The sequence below is a fragment of the Hydra vulgaris genome, chromosome 02 (genome assembly GCF_038396675.1).
Source record: "Hydra vulgaris chromosome 02, alternate assembly HydraT2T_AEP".
Classification (NCBI taxonomy): Eukaryota; Metazoa; Cnidaria; class Hydrozoa; order Anthoathecata; family Hydridae; genus Hydra; species Hydra vulgaris.
This window is the reverse complement of record NC_088921.1, coordinates 67,424,222-67,439,289: the sequence shown is the minus strand read 5'-3', so window position 1 is coordinate 67,439,289 and position 15,068 is coordinate 67,424,222. Positions and strand designations below refer to the sequence as shown.

The 15,068-nt window shown below is 31.9% G+C and overlaps 1 protein-coding gene across 1 annotated transcript in view; it reads left to right on the top strand.

Annotated features, from left to right (window-relative positions):
- LOC105849888 (voltage-dependent L-type calcium channel subunit alpha-1D) overlaps positions 1 to 15,068 on the top strand; it is a 123,185-nt gene that overhangs the window by 36,184 nt on the left and 71,933 nt on the right. The window contains exons 14-16 of the mRNA XM_065791763.1: positions 12,851 to 12,974; positions 13,349 to 13,450; positions 13,572 to 13,629. Of these exons, the coding sequence (XP_065647835.1) occupies positions 12,851 to 12,974; positions 13,349 to 13,450; positions 13,572 to 13,629 (284 nt within the window). The remainder of the gene's footprint in view (positions 1 to 12,850; positions 12,975 to 13,348; positions 13,451 to 13,571; positions 13,630 to 15,068) is intronic.

The following is a 15,068-nucleotide window of genomic DNA, read 5'->3' as shown; positions in this document are numbered from 1 at the left end:
TTTACTCAGTTAAGAACAACTTTTGCAAAGCACCACTTTACTAAGTTAAGCACCACTTTTGTTAAGCACTACTTTACTCAGTTATCATTCTCTTTGCTCAGTTACCATTCTCTCTTTGTTCTCCTTCTCAAGAATGCATTCTTTTTAATGCATTTTTTGACATAATTGTCTAAGTTTTTTTCTAATTATTGATCTCCAAATATTTTTGTTTTTGCATGGTTTTCTCCATTTTGTGCAGCTTCTATCTCATATAGCAATGCCTAATATCTCACAGGATATATAAATATATAATGTATGTGTAAATATAGTTTTGGATATATTCTTAATTATATACTTTATTAAGTATTTTCTTATATTTTTCAAAATTTAGAAAAGTTTATATTACAAAAAAATAAATTATTAATGAATTCCTCTCTCTCCCTCTCTCTCTCTCTCCCTCTCTCTCTCTCTCTTTCTTACAGATATTTTACCCAAACAATTTTACAGATTTTTAAAATATGACCTCAATAATCTATGAGTATAAACAATCCTGCCACCTTTTTATAAATCTTTATATATAACAATGGTTAGATGAGATGGTATTTTTAATTTATCAAATTTCATCGCATTACTTTTTTTTCTCCACTTCGAGCACTGCGTATATGTATTTATATGTATGTATATGTATGTATATGTATATATATATATATATATATATATATATATATATATATATATATATATATATATATACATATACACACACACACACACACATATATATATATATATATATATATATATATATATATATATATATATATATATATATATATATATATAAACTTGAAATATGATTTTTAACCAATATTAAGCAAAAGATAGTCAAACCAGTAAACAAAAGTTAATCTTTTATCCTCAAAATATTTATTATTAAAAAATTTTTTAATTTCCAAAAAATACACTAATACAAAGTATTTTTATATTTATATAATTAATTAACTTTAAGTGCTAGAGACCTTTCAAAAAATGACTACTGATGATTTTTACTTTTGTTTACAGAATTGACTTTTGCTTTACATATATATATATATATATATATATATATATATATATATATATATATATATATATATATATATATATATATATATATATATATATATATATATATATAAAGTTGTCTGTCAATCGTTATCTTGCTCTACAATCTTCATCTTTTCTCTTTCAGTAACTTCCAACTTTAATTAGTGGCTGCTTGCAGCCTTGTTGGAAGCAAAGATGTTTAATATATATATATATATATATATATATATATATATATATATATATATATATATATATATATATATATATATATATATATATATATAAATATTTATATGTAAATATATATATACATATATATACATATATATATATATATATATATATATATATATATATATATATATATATAAATATATATATATATATATATATATATATATATATATATATATATAATACATATATATATATATAGATATATACATATATATATAGATATATGTATATGTGCATATATACAGTGTTGGCCATTAAATTAGGACATTCATAAAAATTTCACTTTTTCTTGATTTTGAGTTAAAAATAACACAATCAATGCTGTGTTAGTGTTCTGGAACCATGGTAATTTAATAATAAACAAATGTTTTGAAAAATATTAATTAATGCTAAGAATTTTAAGTTAGTTTTATCGTTGTATGTCACTTAAGAAGTGGCGAGGTGATTAAGTTCATATTGAAGTTGTGTTGGTGTTACGTTGAACAGTATGCAACAGAATAAAACTTCTAATGATTAGTCAGATTAGTAATAATTGATATACTGACTGGATTTAAGGGAAGTTTATATTTTAAAATATATTAAACTATAATAAATCTGTAAATTTTTATAATTTAATAATGGGTAAATGCTCGAACATTTCCCGCAAAACATTGTGAGGTTGCTACCTTGTTGCAACATTCATCTTTTACAAATATGGATATTTCTAAAAGACTTAATGTTTCCCATCAGACTTTTGGCAGAATCAAAAAAACTTTGTTTACTGGTGGCAATATTACTGAAACTAAGAGAAGTAACTGTGCCAGACCACACAAATCAACACCTCGTGGTAATCGAGAACTGATAAAGCTTTGTCGTGAAAACAGGCGTAGATCATCTTCTGATTTAGTCAGTGAATGGAGGAAAGCTGGAGTTGAAGTCAGTAGTAGAACTGTGAAAAGACGCCTAGTGGAACATGGATACAAGGCCTACAGGCCACAGAAAAAACCAAAGCTTACACCGGCAATGTGCAAAAAGCGATCACAAGAAGTGGACTGAAGATGATTGGACAAAGGTATTTATTGAATATTAATATTTGTTTTAGTAAATTTATTGATTGTTATGAAATTGTGGTGTTCCATTAAAAGAAACTTTGTATTGTCTATGCTTAGGTCTGCTTCTCAGATGAGACAATGCTAGAAGTTTTGGGAGAAAGGACACAGTATGTTAGGAGAAGATTAACAGAAGCATATCATTCAGACTGTATTCAAGAAACTGTTAAACACCCACAGAAGATTATGGTCTGGAGCATGATATCTATTCATGGGACAGGGCGACTCCACATTGTAGATGGTATAATGAACCAAGAAAAATACAAAAACTTATTAGAGAGAAAGTTATTTACACAATTAGATAAATGGTATCCAGATGGCAATTGCATATATATGCATGATGGTGCACCTTGTCACATGGCCAAATCCATCGCTAAACTTCTTCACGAAAGGAATGTCCCAGCATTAAAATGGCCAGGAAACAGCCCAGATTGTAATCCCATTGAGGAACTGTGGAGAGAGTTAAAGAGGGAAGTAAATAAAACAGTTTCAACTAATAGGACACAGTTAATTAAGAAGCTAGTTCATGTCTGGCATCATGATGAGTGTCTCAAAAAATTTCAGATCAATTTATTCGTGGAATGCCAAGATGTGTAAAAGCGCTCATAGATGCCAGAGGAGGACATACAGTATACTAATTTTTTTAAAACTGGTTTATTATGTGATTTAGGATGCACTCGCTAACTATTTCATTATCAGTATTTCATTTTGGTGCATTTATATATGAAAATAAATGTAATATGTAACTTTTTTGTCAATGTCCTAATTTAATGGCCAACACTGTATATATATATATATATATATATATATATTAGGGATATGACTTTTTAATTTTTTTTCAAATAAAATGTTTCCTGTATCATAAATCGATGAACTTTTACCTAAAATCATGAAAAAAGGCCCAAATAGCTTTCTGCAACAAAAAAAGGTCACCCCCAAATTAAAAATTTGATTTACCATTTTTATACATTCATTTTTGACCGATGTTTTAATCTTAAGCTTAATTCTCAGCTTAATTCTATTTATTTCATTATTTTGTTATGAATTTATAAATATAACGCCACACATTACCATGGCAACGAAACGGCCGTGTGCCGGCAAATACTTGGAATCGTTATTTGATGACGTCATTGTGTTACCACGGTGATATAGACGACTGTAACAGACTGTAGAAGATTATAGAACTTAGTAGAACATTCTGGAAGCTCTAAATAATTATATAAGCGAGCTGCTGTCAGAGTTCAGTGTTGATAATGTGAATAGTTCTATGAAGTACTCTGCGTGTAACTGAGCTAATAAGGAACTACTGTAGCGAACTAAAGAAGCTGTAAGTGTACGAAGTATAAGTAGTTGTAGCATTATCGTTAGGATACGGACTGGATTATCGAACTGTTATCAACATTGACTGGATTATCGAACTATAATTGGATTACTATACAGTTAAAGTATTTTATTAATTAAACGACTTTATTAAACGGATATTTACGCTCAGCTATCCGTAAAGTCGTAACAATATTATATGATGTCTCACAAGAAAAGTCATACCACAGTAACAAAGAACAAGAAGACTTGGACTAAAAATTTGGTGAGATTTCAAGAGTCACACAGAAGAAGAGGAAGCGTGGCTGTAGAAGAACATTCACTCGATGAAAAATCCAGAATACCACTTCAATTGCAGATCGTAGGAAGATACCAGTTTCTCGGAGCATATGTTAAAGGAAGAAAAGAACGAATAGACCAAATTTCTAAGGAAATTACAAAATTGTGGGACAATAAACTGAATTTTCCACGTGTGTCTGATCAAGTGATAAGAGCAAAGCTTATGAAGGTGCTGAAGGTCTATGATGAATGTGTCAAGCGTGGAAAATATGATGTTCTCAATGCATTATTTGACATCACGAAAGTGAATGGCCAGTGGTTATCCTCGGAAGATAAACGTCTATACCACCTACAAAAAGAAAGTAAAGGACAGGTGGGGTACTCAACAGGACAAGTGGCAAGTAAAGAAACCATTCACCCTTCCAAGAGAAGGAAAGTCCAGTCTGGAACAGCAATACCTTCCACATCACAAGTCCTGTCTACCACAGACAGTGGTACTGAATCTGAAAACTGCAAAAGTAAGAGTGAAGATGATGAAGACGACGACGGTGATAAAGACGATGATGAGGACACTCAGAAAAAAACTAGAAAGCACTACAAAAGTAAATTTGCTGTAAGTATGGTTACATCAAGTGGAGTTTCCACAAAGAAAGCTGCTAAAATATGCAATGTATTATCACAACAAGGTATTGATATTCCAACTCCAAGTCAATCAGCAATTTACAAGTCCATATTCAAAGAGGCAGGTAAATTAAAAAAAGAAATGATACAACAACTTAAAATGGAACAGTGGTCCTTACACTTTGACGGCAAACGAATAGATGATAAGGAATATCAGGTAGTTGTACTTCAGAATGAAAGAACTGACGTGAAACTTGATGCACTGCGTTTAAAAGATGGCAAAGCTGAAACTGTTACTGAAAAAATTGCCAAACTTATTGATGAATACAATTTGTGGAGTTCAATTAAGATGATCATTACTGATACAACAAACGTCAATACTGGGAAGAGAAATGGAGTTATTGTGAAGTTGCAACGTATGTTTAAATTAAAGGGTGTCACAATAGCACAATTTATCGGTTGTCAGCATCACGTACTAGACAGGATTCTCCGTCTGGTGATGGACGAAGAACTTGGGGGTAATACCAAATCTCCAAACATTGAATACCCATTTGTGTCTGAACTGTTGAATAAGTATGATGAACTGAAGGATAAGTTTGTGAATGGAACTGTAGAAATTCTTGATAAATCAGGGTGGAGAGACGATATGAAGTTTTTGTACCATTTAACAAGAGTGTTTAAGTTCTATGAAGACCAAAGAAACTTCCCTCTGATTCACTTTCAGAACATTCCTAATATGAGCAATGCCAGATGGAACTCAAGAGCCATTCTCGCCATTCTGGCGTTCATTCTTATGCCTGAAGCGAGAAAGAATTTGGAGAAGGTTTGCAGGTTCATTTCATATGAGTGGGCAGAACATTGGTTTAGTAGTCAAAAGTACAATGACAATGACTTCAAGAATTTATCTGATGTATTGAAGCCTTACAAAAAGGCATTGCAGTCATTCAAAAATCACTGGAAGAAAGAGCCATCCGTCATCGACATACCACGAAGTAATCAGATAGCTGAACGTGCAATCAAGGTGATGCAAGACCTGTATGCTTCCTGCAGAAAGAAAGACAAACTGCAACTTCGATTCATTCTAAGTAATAAGCGCTAGACTCTTTATGAGACGTGAGCATCATGTGACCCATGTACTAAACACAGTAGGCCTATAGACACAGACAGTTATGTATATTGTTGTACTAGACGCTTTGATACTGTTAATTTTGTAATACTTGTATAATTATATATCACATAATGTTTTTTGTTATATCACAGTACATGTTGCATAAATAAATAAAATAACAACAGGAGTATGACTCTTACAACATCTTCAGCCTTTAATATTCATTTACTGTACAAAAGTGTACCTATTGAAAATTCGATTTTTTGGTTTTGGGGTGACCTTTTTTCAAAATATGTCAAAATGAAACATCTATTCGTTCTTTTTACATAAAAATTCATTAAATTACGATACAGGCCTAGTAGGTTGCAAAAAAGTCATATCCCTAATATATATATATATATATATATATATATATATATATATATATATATATATATATATATATATATATATATATATATATATTTTTATACATCTTTGCATCCAAAAAGGCTACAAGCCTTACAACTAATTAAAGTTAGAAGTTAATTAAAGATGAAGATTGTAGAGCAAGATAACAATTGACTTAAAGGATTGCAAATTATATGAATCAGGAAAGCAAGATAAAGGAAGCGAATTCCAAAGAACTGATGTTCGAGGAAAAAAACTAAACGAATAAGAGTGTTTGGAGCACTTAAGAACAGTCACAGAAAAAGAATGAGACTTAATTGAATGACAAGTAACACGAGAATGAATTTTAGTAGATAGCACAGACGCTAGCTCTTTAGAGCAGTGCCCATTATAGTATTTGTAGAAGGGAGAAAGAGAAGCAACATTACGACGTGATAATGGTTGAAAATTGGCTGCAAGAGCAGATCCAACTATGTTTACAATGCATTTTTGCACCTTGTCTAAAAGAGAACATACAGGGCCGGATTTGAGATATATAGAGATAGAGAATAGAATCCGAAGTAAGAAAGTGTCAAGCTTGATGCAACCTTAGCAGATGCTAATTTTGCAACTGATTTGATATATGGTTTCCAAGAAAGATCAGAAGTGAAAGTTAATCCTAGAAGATGAATAGTAGATGACTCATTGAGTACATCACCGTTCATAAATATAGGAAGATCTAAATTGCGATAACGATTGGCTAAAAAAAATTGAGTTTTATCTGTATTGAAGTTCACCAGCCACTGTGAGCCCCATGCTGTAGCAGAAGTGAGATCCTATTTAAGCTCAAATGTCCCCTCCAAGCAATCAGAGAGTGTTGGCTTCTTATAACGACAAGAATAAATGGTAGTATCATCAGCAAACAATGCCACCTTAGATGTGAGAATATCTGGAAGATCGTTTATGTAAATTAAAAACAGTATAGGGCCAAGGATACAACCTTGAGGAACACCTGAAGTTACAGAATAAGAAGAAGAGTGCTGTCCATCGAGGACAGCTTTTATACTACGATTGGAAAGGAAGGGTTCAATAATCTTAAAGATGTTGCCAGATACACTATAAGAAGAAAGCTTATGGAGAAGACCAGCATGCGAAACTTTATCAAAAGCATTTGAAATGTTAAGAGCGATGGCCTTAACCTCTCCACCTTTATCTAATGCATGATAAAATCTATTGGTTATTACTGTCCGCAAATCAGCTGTAGAACGGGAAGATCGAAATCCATATTGATGATCAGAAAGTGAGTTATTAGATTCAAGTTGAGAAATTAAGTGTTTGTTAATTAAAGATTCAAAAACCTTGCTTATGATAGGAAGAAGACTAATGGGACGGTAGTTAGGCAAATCAGAATGCTCTCCAGAATTTTTGAAGATAGGGATAACAGATGCTGCTTTCCAGCAGGCTGTAAAACAAGACTCTGATAAACACTTGTTGAATAGTTTTGAAAGTATAGATGACAGCTCCAGAGAACACTTCTGCATGACAATAACAGGTATGCTGTCTGGGCCACAAGCTGTAGAAGAGTCTAGGCAGGAAATCACTTCAGATACAGAAGCTGGAGTGATAAGAATGTCAAGCAATAGATCAACTTGGTTTGTTGGCAATATCAGGTGGAATGCAACTAGTGGAATCAAGAGATGAAATTGATGAAAAGTTTTTAGCAAACAATTCAGCTTTGTCTTAAGGTGAGGTGACAAAGTCTGAACCATACAAGAGAGGTGGAATTAAAGATTTTGCCCTTATTATTAATACTATTAAAGGTTCTCCAGAAGTCATCAGAGCCTAATTTTTGAGATGAGATATGAGATTTCATGAGATTAGCGGGCATTGGCGTTAGACAAAACCTCTTTACAATGGCTTTTAGCGGTAATAAACAGATGTCTGTTTTCTGGAGAATTGTTTTGCTGATAGATATGGAAGTAATGGTTTTGATTGGCAATCGCAGCAGCACAGTGTGAGGAAAACCATGGAGGAGAGTGAGGCTTGACCTGGAATTGTTGAGAGGGAACAAAAGTTTCCACGCCAGCCTGGATACACGAAGTTATGTAAGATGCACATTTGTCGACAGGAAGACAAAAGATTTCTACCCAAGGGCCTTCACGAAGAAATCCACGGAAAGAGTCCCAGTGAGCTTTAAGGTAGTTGTAAGAGGTACGATGATAGGGGAATTCAGATGATGAAGAAGAATGAAGAATGAAATATTAGTTTTAGAGAGATCAAACTGTGATCAGAAGCACCTAAGGGTGAATGTGGAGAAACTGAGCACTGACTAGGATCAGAAACAAGCAATAAGTTGAGTAAAGAAGGTAAATGATGTGGGTTGTTTGGAAAGCGAGTTGGAAAGTTGACTATTTGAGTTAGGGATTGAGAAAGACAAAAGTTGTGGGCTTTAATGCCTGCAGAATCACTGACCTAAGGCTGTAACAAAGGGCTTCAAATGTGGCCTCCACAATGCACACCAAACGTACAAACAGTGACACCATCCTTGCGCAACATGGCACTGTTAATACTTTGATCTTTTTTAACTATTGATGGAATTAGCCTCTCTAAGAGCTAACACAGAGTTCGGAAACCTGACTCCCAGCCGGCCTCAGAACCATAAATTTGAGTTTTAGAGCTGTACCCTCATTAGGAGATAATAGAATGAGTTGCCTATTCATAAAAACAGAGACACAAGCAAAACCCATGCATTGAGTCAAGAAGATCCAGCATTCAACATCCTAAACTGGAAACAATGTATTAAAAATGCATCTGCGCCAGTCTATTAGATGAAGAAGGGTGTGAGGCTGGTCAACAGATAGAATCTGTTTACCCCTTAAGTCTTTGCCTAGGAAACTTTTTACAAGACAGTAGCCGGATGCATATAACATCTGCCCAAGATGAGTATTTTTATCGAGACACCATCTCTAGCTAACTCAACCAAGAGCCCCAAGGCAGGGGGTGTTTTTAGTCCGAGTTGTCATCTCCTAGCTTTTGCCTAAAAAAGCGTATCCTACAAGGCAGCGGGACATATATATATATATATATATAACACATCGCTCAATAAGTCCGTAGGATGACATATAGATGGCAACACAAATACCGAATCCGTATTGTTTTTAGAAAGTACCAACCTTCAAACGATATCTGTCAAAGTTTCATGACAATTGGACCATTATTTACCAAGTTAGCGTGTGAACGATTGAATCAACTTTTGTGAATTGAAAAAAATGGAAAAATCAGAATTTCGTGTGCTCATTAAGCATTGCTTTTTGATGGGAAAAAACACGGTGCAGACCAAACAATGGCTTGATAAGTGTTATTCGGACTCCTCTCCATCGAGGCAAATGGTTGAAAAGTGGTTTGCTGACTTTAAACGTGGTCGTACAAACACCGATGATGCTGAACGCTCCGGTCGCCCAAATTCGGCAGTTACTGAGGAAAACATCAAAAAAATCCATAAAATCGTCTTATCCGACCGCAAATTGAAATTGAAGGAGATTGCCGAGGCCATAAAGATATCAGAAGGCAGTGTGTTTACAATATTACACGAACATTTGGGTATGAGAAAGCTTTGTTCGAAATGGGTGCCGCGTTTGCTAACACCGGACCAAAAACAACAACGAATCGATGATTCTGAAGCATGTCTGGCACTATTTCACCGAGATAAAAAGGATTTTTTGCGTCGCTACGTCACAATGGATGAAACATGGATCCACCATTTCACTCCTGAGTCAAATCGACAGTCGGCTGAGTGGACACCAGCGGGTGAAAGCCGCCCAAAGCGCCCAACGGCTCAAACTTCTGCTGGCAAGGTTATGGCCTCCATATTTTGGGATAGCCATGGTATATTGTTCATTGATTATCTTGAGAAAGGTAAAACGATCAACAGCGAATATTACATGGCATTATTGGAACGATTGAAGGCTGTAATTGACGAAAAGCGACCGCACATGAAGAAGAAAGAAATTCTCTTTCATCAAGACAATGCACCGTGTCACAAGTCAATGAAAACAATGGTAAAAATGAATGAATTACACTTCGAATTGTTGCCCCATCCACCATACTCGCCTGATTTGGCCCCCAGCGATTATTGGCTGTTCTTAGATCTCAAAAGGATGCTCTAGGGAAAGAGATTTGGATCGAATGAGGAGGTCATCGCCGAAACTGAAGCATATTTTGAAGGAAAAGATAAATCGTTCTACAAACATGGTATCGAAAAGTTAGAGAAGCGCTGGAATGACTGTATTGCCTTAAAAGGAGACTATGTTGATGAATAAAATCAAATTATGTCAAAATGTTGTTGTTTTATTAGCTATCCTACGGACTTATTGAGCGATGTGTTATATATATATATATATATATATATATATATATATATTATATATATATATATATATATATATATATATATATATATATATATATATATATATATATATACATACAGTGGGTGCAAAAAAGTATCCGACACAAAGGAAAAAATTTATTTAATTAAATTCCATTCAACAAAATAACATTAACAAACACTATTCTAATGTAATTTTACATGGGAAATACAAATATCATATCAATACAACAATATCATTAATTGTTGACTTGATAGTTGTAATTTTGTAATAGTTAAGGTTCAAAAAGTATCCAACACATCATAAAAAAAGAATTTGATTCACCAATAATTTGTAATCTGTTATGTTCGAGGGAATATTCTAGAATCAGAAAATGTTGGAACATTCTAGAATGCAAAAAAACGTCATAGAATCTTTCTAACTGCAGTCATTCATTACCTGGCATCTTGATTGAAAGGTGGCTTAAATTTTACGCTCTTCAACAATGCCTAAAACTGCAGAATTGTCTGAATCAACTAGAAAATCAATTATTCATCTGCACAGAGATGGTTTGGGATATAGAAAAATTTCATCTGTGTTAATTATCCCGATTTCAACAGTTGGTGATACTGTTCGGGTGGAAATTCTTCCATCTTTCGACTAGTCTGTCTCGTTCAGGGCGCCCTACAAAAATATCTGACCGTACAGCTAGGAATTAAGTTCAAAAAGTACAGAATAATCCTTAACTGACTCGCTTTGAACTGCAAAAGGACTTGCAATCATCTGGGACAAATGTTTGCAAGAATACAATTAGGACAGTTCTTCGAAAGAGAAGATTCCATTCTCGGTCACCAAGAAAAACCATTCTCTTGAAGGAAGTTTACATAAAGAAACTCCAGAACTTTGCTGAAGAGCACTTGAGTAAACCTTCAAGATTTTGAGATATATTATATATTATGGTCATATGAGACTAAAATAGAGTTGTTTGGTTGGAACTTTGCAGTCGTGTTTGGAGAGAGAAGAACTCTGCGTTTCACCCAAAGATTACTGTCCCAACAGTGAAGTTTGGAGGTGGCAACATAATGTTTTGGGGTTGTTTCTCTTCTGCAGGCCCTAGGGAATTGGAAATCATAGAAGGAAGGATGAACTTCGAAATGAATTGGGGCATTCTTGAAAGATGTCTTGTGAAGTCAGCCAAAAAATTGAACCTTCCTTGAGGTTGGATATTCCAACAAGATAATGACCCTAACACGGCTAGGGCAACTCGTGCATGGTTTCAGGAGAGGGAAATTGATTTATTGGAATGGCCAAGCCAATCACCTGACCTCAATCCAATTGAAAATCTGTGGCGGGAATTAAAATCGAGGGTACAGGAGAGAGATCCAAGAAATCTTATCCAATTGAAAGAAATATGCAAGGAAGAGTGGGCTAAAATTCCTATTAGAATATTTGCTAATCTTGTGAACAAGTATTCCAATCATTTAGAAGCAGTTTTGGCTGGTAAAGGTCACATGATGAAGTATTGAGTAAATTTTTTACAATGTGTTGGATACTTTTTGAACCTTAACTTTTACAAAATTGCAATTATTAAGTCAACATTTAATGATATTGTTGTTTTGATATGATATTTTTATTTCCCATGTAAAATTACATTAGAAGAGTGTTTGTTAATGTTATTTTGTTGAATGGTCTTTAATTAAATAAAGTTTTTCCTTTGTATCGGATACTTTTTGCACCCACTGTATATATATATATATATATATATATATATATATATATATATATATATATATATATATATATATATATATATATATATATATATAATATATATATATATATATATATATATATATATATATATATATATATATATATATATATATATATATATATATATATATATATAATTTGTGTGAAATAGTCTTATGACAGTAACACATTGTGGAGTTTTTTTTTGTAAAAAAGTAAACAACCATAACTTTGAGACCATCAAGGTTTAAAGCTCCTTCTACTTTTAGCCACTTAATTAAATTTTGTATTAAAATTTTCATTTTTGCTGTCTAAAATAGTTCAAATAACACCATACATGTCAAATACAATCCACACAAATGTGCAAATACAGAGGTTTTTTTTAAAAGGATGTGTCTATTTATATATACGAAAGAGATGTGGAAAAAGTTTTTTTATATTTATTCTTAAAGTCTTTTTTATAATTTTTTATAATAAATATTTGGTAATTATTTTTATACCTTTTTCTAAAAAATTAAAATGTATACTTTAATTTTTTATAAAAAAATATATATGTAATCCAGCCAAAAGTATACATTCAACCTAGCCTGAATTCACACGATCGCAGGATAATTATATAGAACCTGTTTGTTTTAATATAGGTAATAACTGGAGAAGACTGGTATTCTGTTATGTACAATGGAATGTTTTCATATAAAGCTCCAGGGGAGTTAATCGGCCTAATTGTCTCACTCTACTTCCTTTTTTTAGTTGCATTCGGAAATTGTATCTTTTCTTTTTTTTTTTTTTTTATCGTTTTAATATTATTTATTCAAAATGAACAATATCAATAAATAAATACTATACCTGTATTAAACCATTTTTTAATGTTATAAACTGCATATTATTATAGTTATATAGTATACTTTTAAAGTTTTTATAATTTAAAAGTTTTATTATAATGTTTTTATAAATTCTAGAAATTTGATTAATTTAATTTGTATTATTATGATGCAAATTTATTAAATATAATGTAAATACGATAAGATCATTATCCTGTTCTATTTTTATCGAGATCCCTTTTGTTTTATTGTTATTTAAAGGTCATATATAAGTTAAGTAAAAAATGTTTTTTTTTTGGATTTAACTATATATACTAGATACACTTCTCAATGTATTTTTGGCTATTGCTGTAGACAACCTTGCCAATGCAGAAGTACTTATACAGGATGAAGAAGAAGAGAATCTTCTTAGAGTTAAAAGTAAAAGAATATTTTATATATTATATAAGAACATTTTATTAGATATGATTTTAGATAAGATTAGATATGGTACAACTGTTTCTAAAATGTGAAGGTAATTCTTGTTAAATTTTTTATTTAGAAAATCAATCAGAAAATTTTGGCTTCGATAATGATGAAAATGCAGAAAAAGAACTCAAGTAAATGCTTCTTATAGAAAGTGTTTTATTTTTGTAAATAAACCAACATTCATGTTTGTTTATTTTTGTAGTAGATATTTAAGTTATAGTAGAGATTTAATATAGTGTAGATATTTAAATTGGATAGTAGTGGTAGCTTATGAGAAGTATTGAGTTCGGTCCCTACTATTCCTGGTAATACTGTACTCAACTTATTTCTCTGCGCAGCAGTCTTTTTTAAAAGCTCATATTTTAGGTTTATTGATTTAATTTGTAACACAAATAAAATGTAATTAAAATAAAAAACTGATCAGAACTGCTTGTCCTACTTCTTTGCAAGTTAAAAACTGGTAGCCTGCTTGTCCTACTTCTTTGTAAGGTAAAAACTGGTAGTCTGCTTTTCCTACTTCTTCGCAAGGTAAAAACTGGTAGCCTGCTTGTCCTACTTCTTTGCAAGTTAAAAACTGGTAGCCTGTTTGTCTTACTTCTTTGCAAGGTAAAAACTGGTAGCCTGCTTGCCCTACTTCTTTGCAAGGTAAAAACTGGTAGCCTGCTTGCCCTACTTCTTTGCAAGGTAAAAACTGGTAGCCTGCTTGTCCTACTTCTTTGCAAGGTAAAAACAGTAAACATAACAAAGTAAAAATAAAGTTTTGAAAGTGTAAAATTGAATGGTTAATCAATATGTTGTTCTAAAATGAGAAAATTGTATTTAAACTTCTTTGTGCATTGGTTACATTTATTGGATACAGTTATTGGTTACATTTATTGGTTACATTTATTGGTTACATTTATTGGTTACATTTATTGGTTACATTTATTGGTTACATTTATTGGTTACATTTATTGGTTACATTTGTTGGTTACATTTGTTGGTTACATTTGTTGGTTACATTTATTGGTTACATTTATTGGTTAGATTTATTGGTTACATTTATTGGTTACAGTTACTTCCTTTAATGGCAGTTGTGCACTGGTATTTTTTTATAAACAAAAATTGAATAAAAAATGTTTAGTTGTTAGCTTTTTCATTTTTTTAGATTTAAATAAAATGTGAGTTAACTGTATATAGTTCTCAAAATAAAAAAAAACAAATCTGTTTGGCAATAGATATAAATATATCTTGTTAACTTTTATTTGGCAATAAAAGTTAACAAGATATTTTTAAGTAGAAAATAATTATTCTAAAATAAAGAGGGTGCGCAATTATAAAATGAAGCGGGTGTGCAAAAATAAATTTTTAGTTTATAACATTTTTATAAATAAACAAAAAAAGTTTGTATATACTTCATTATTGTTTATAACTTATTGTTTGCCAACAAAGAATAGAACTGTTAATATAACTAAGGAGGTTACAAGTTGAGGTAAAAAAGTTGCTTAAATAATCTTTGAGGTTGCTTAGATAAGGCTTGAGGTTGCTTAGATAAGCCTTGAGGTTAATCTTGTTTTAAAAAACCCTATCA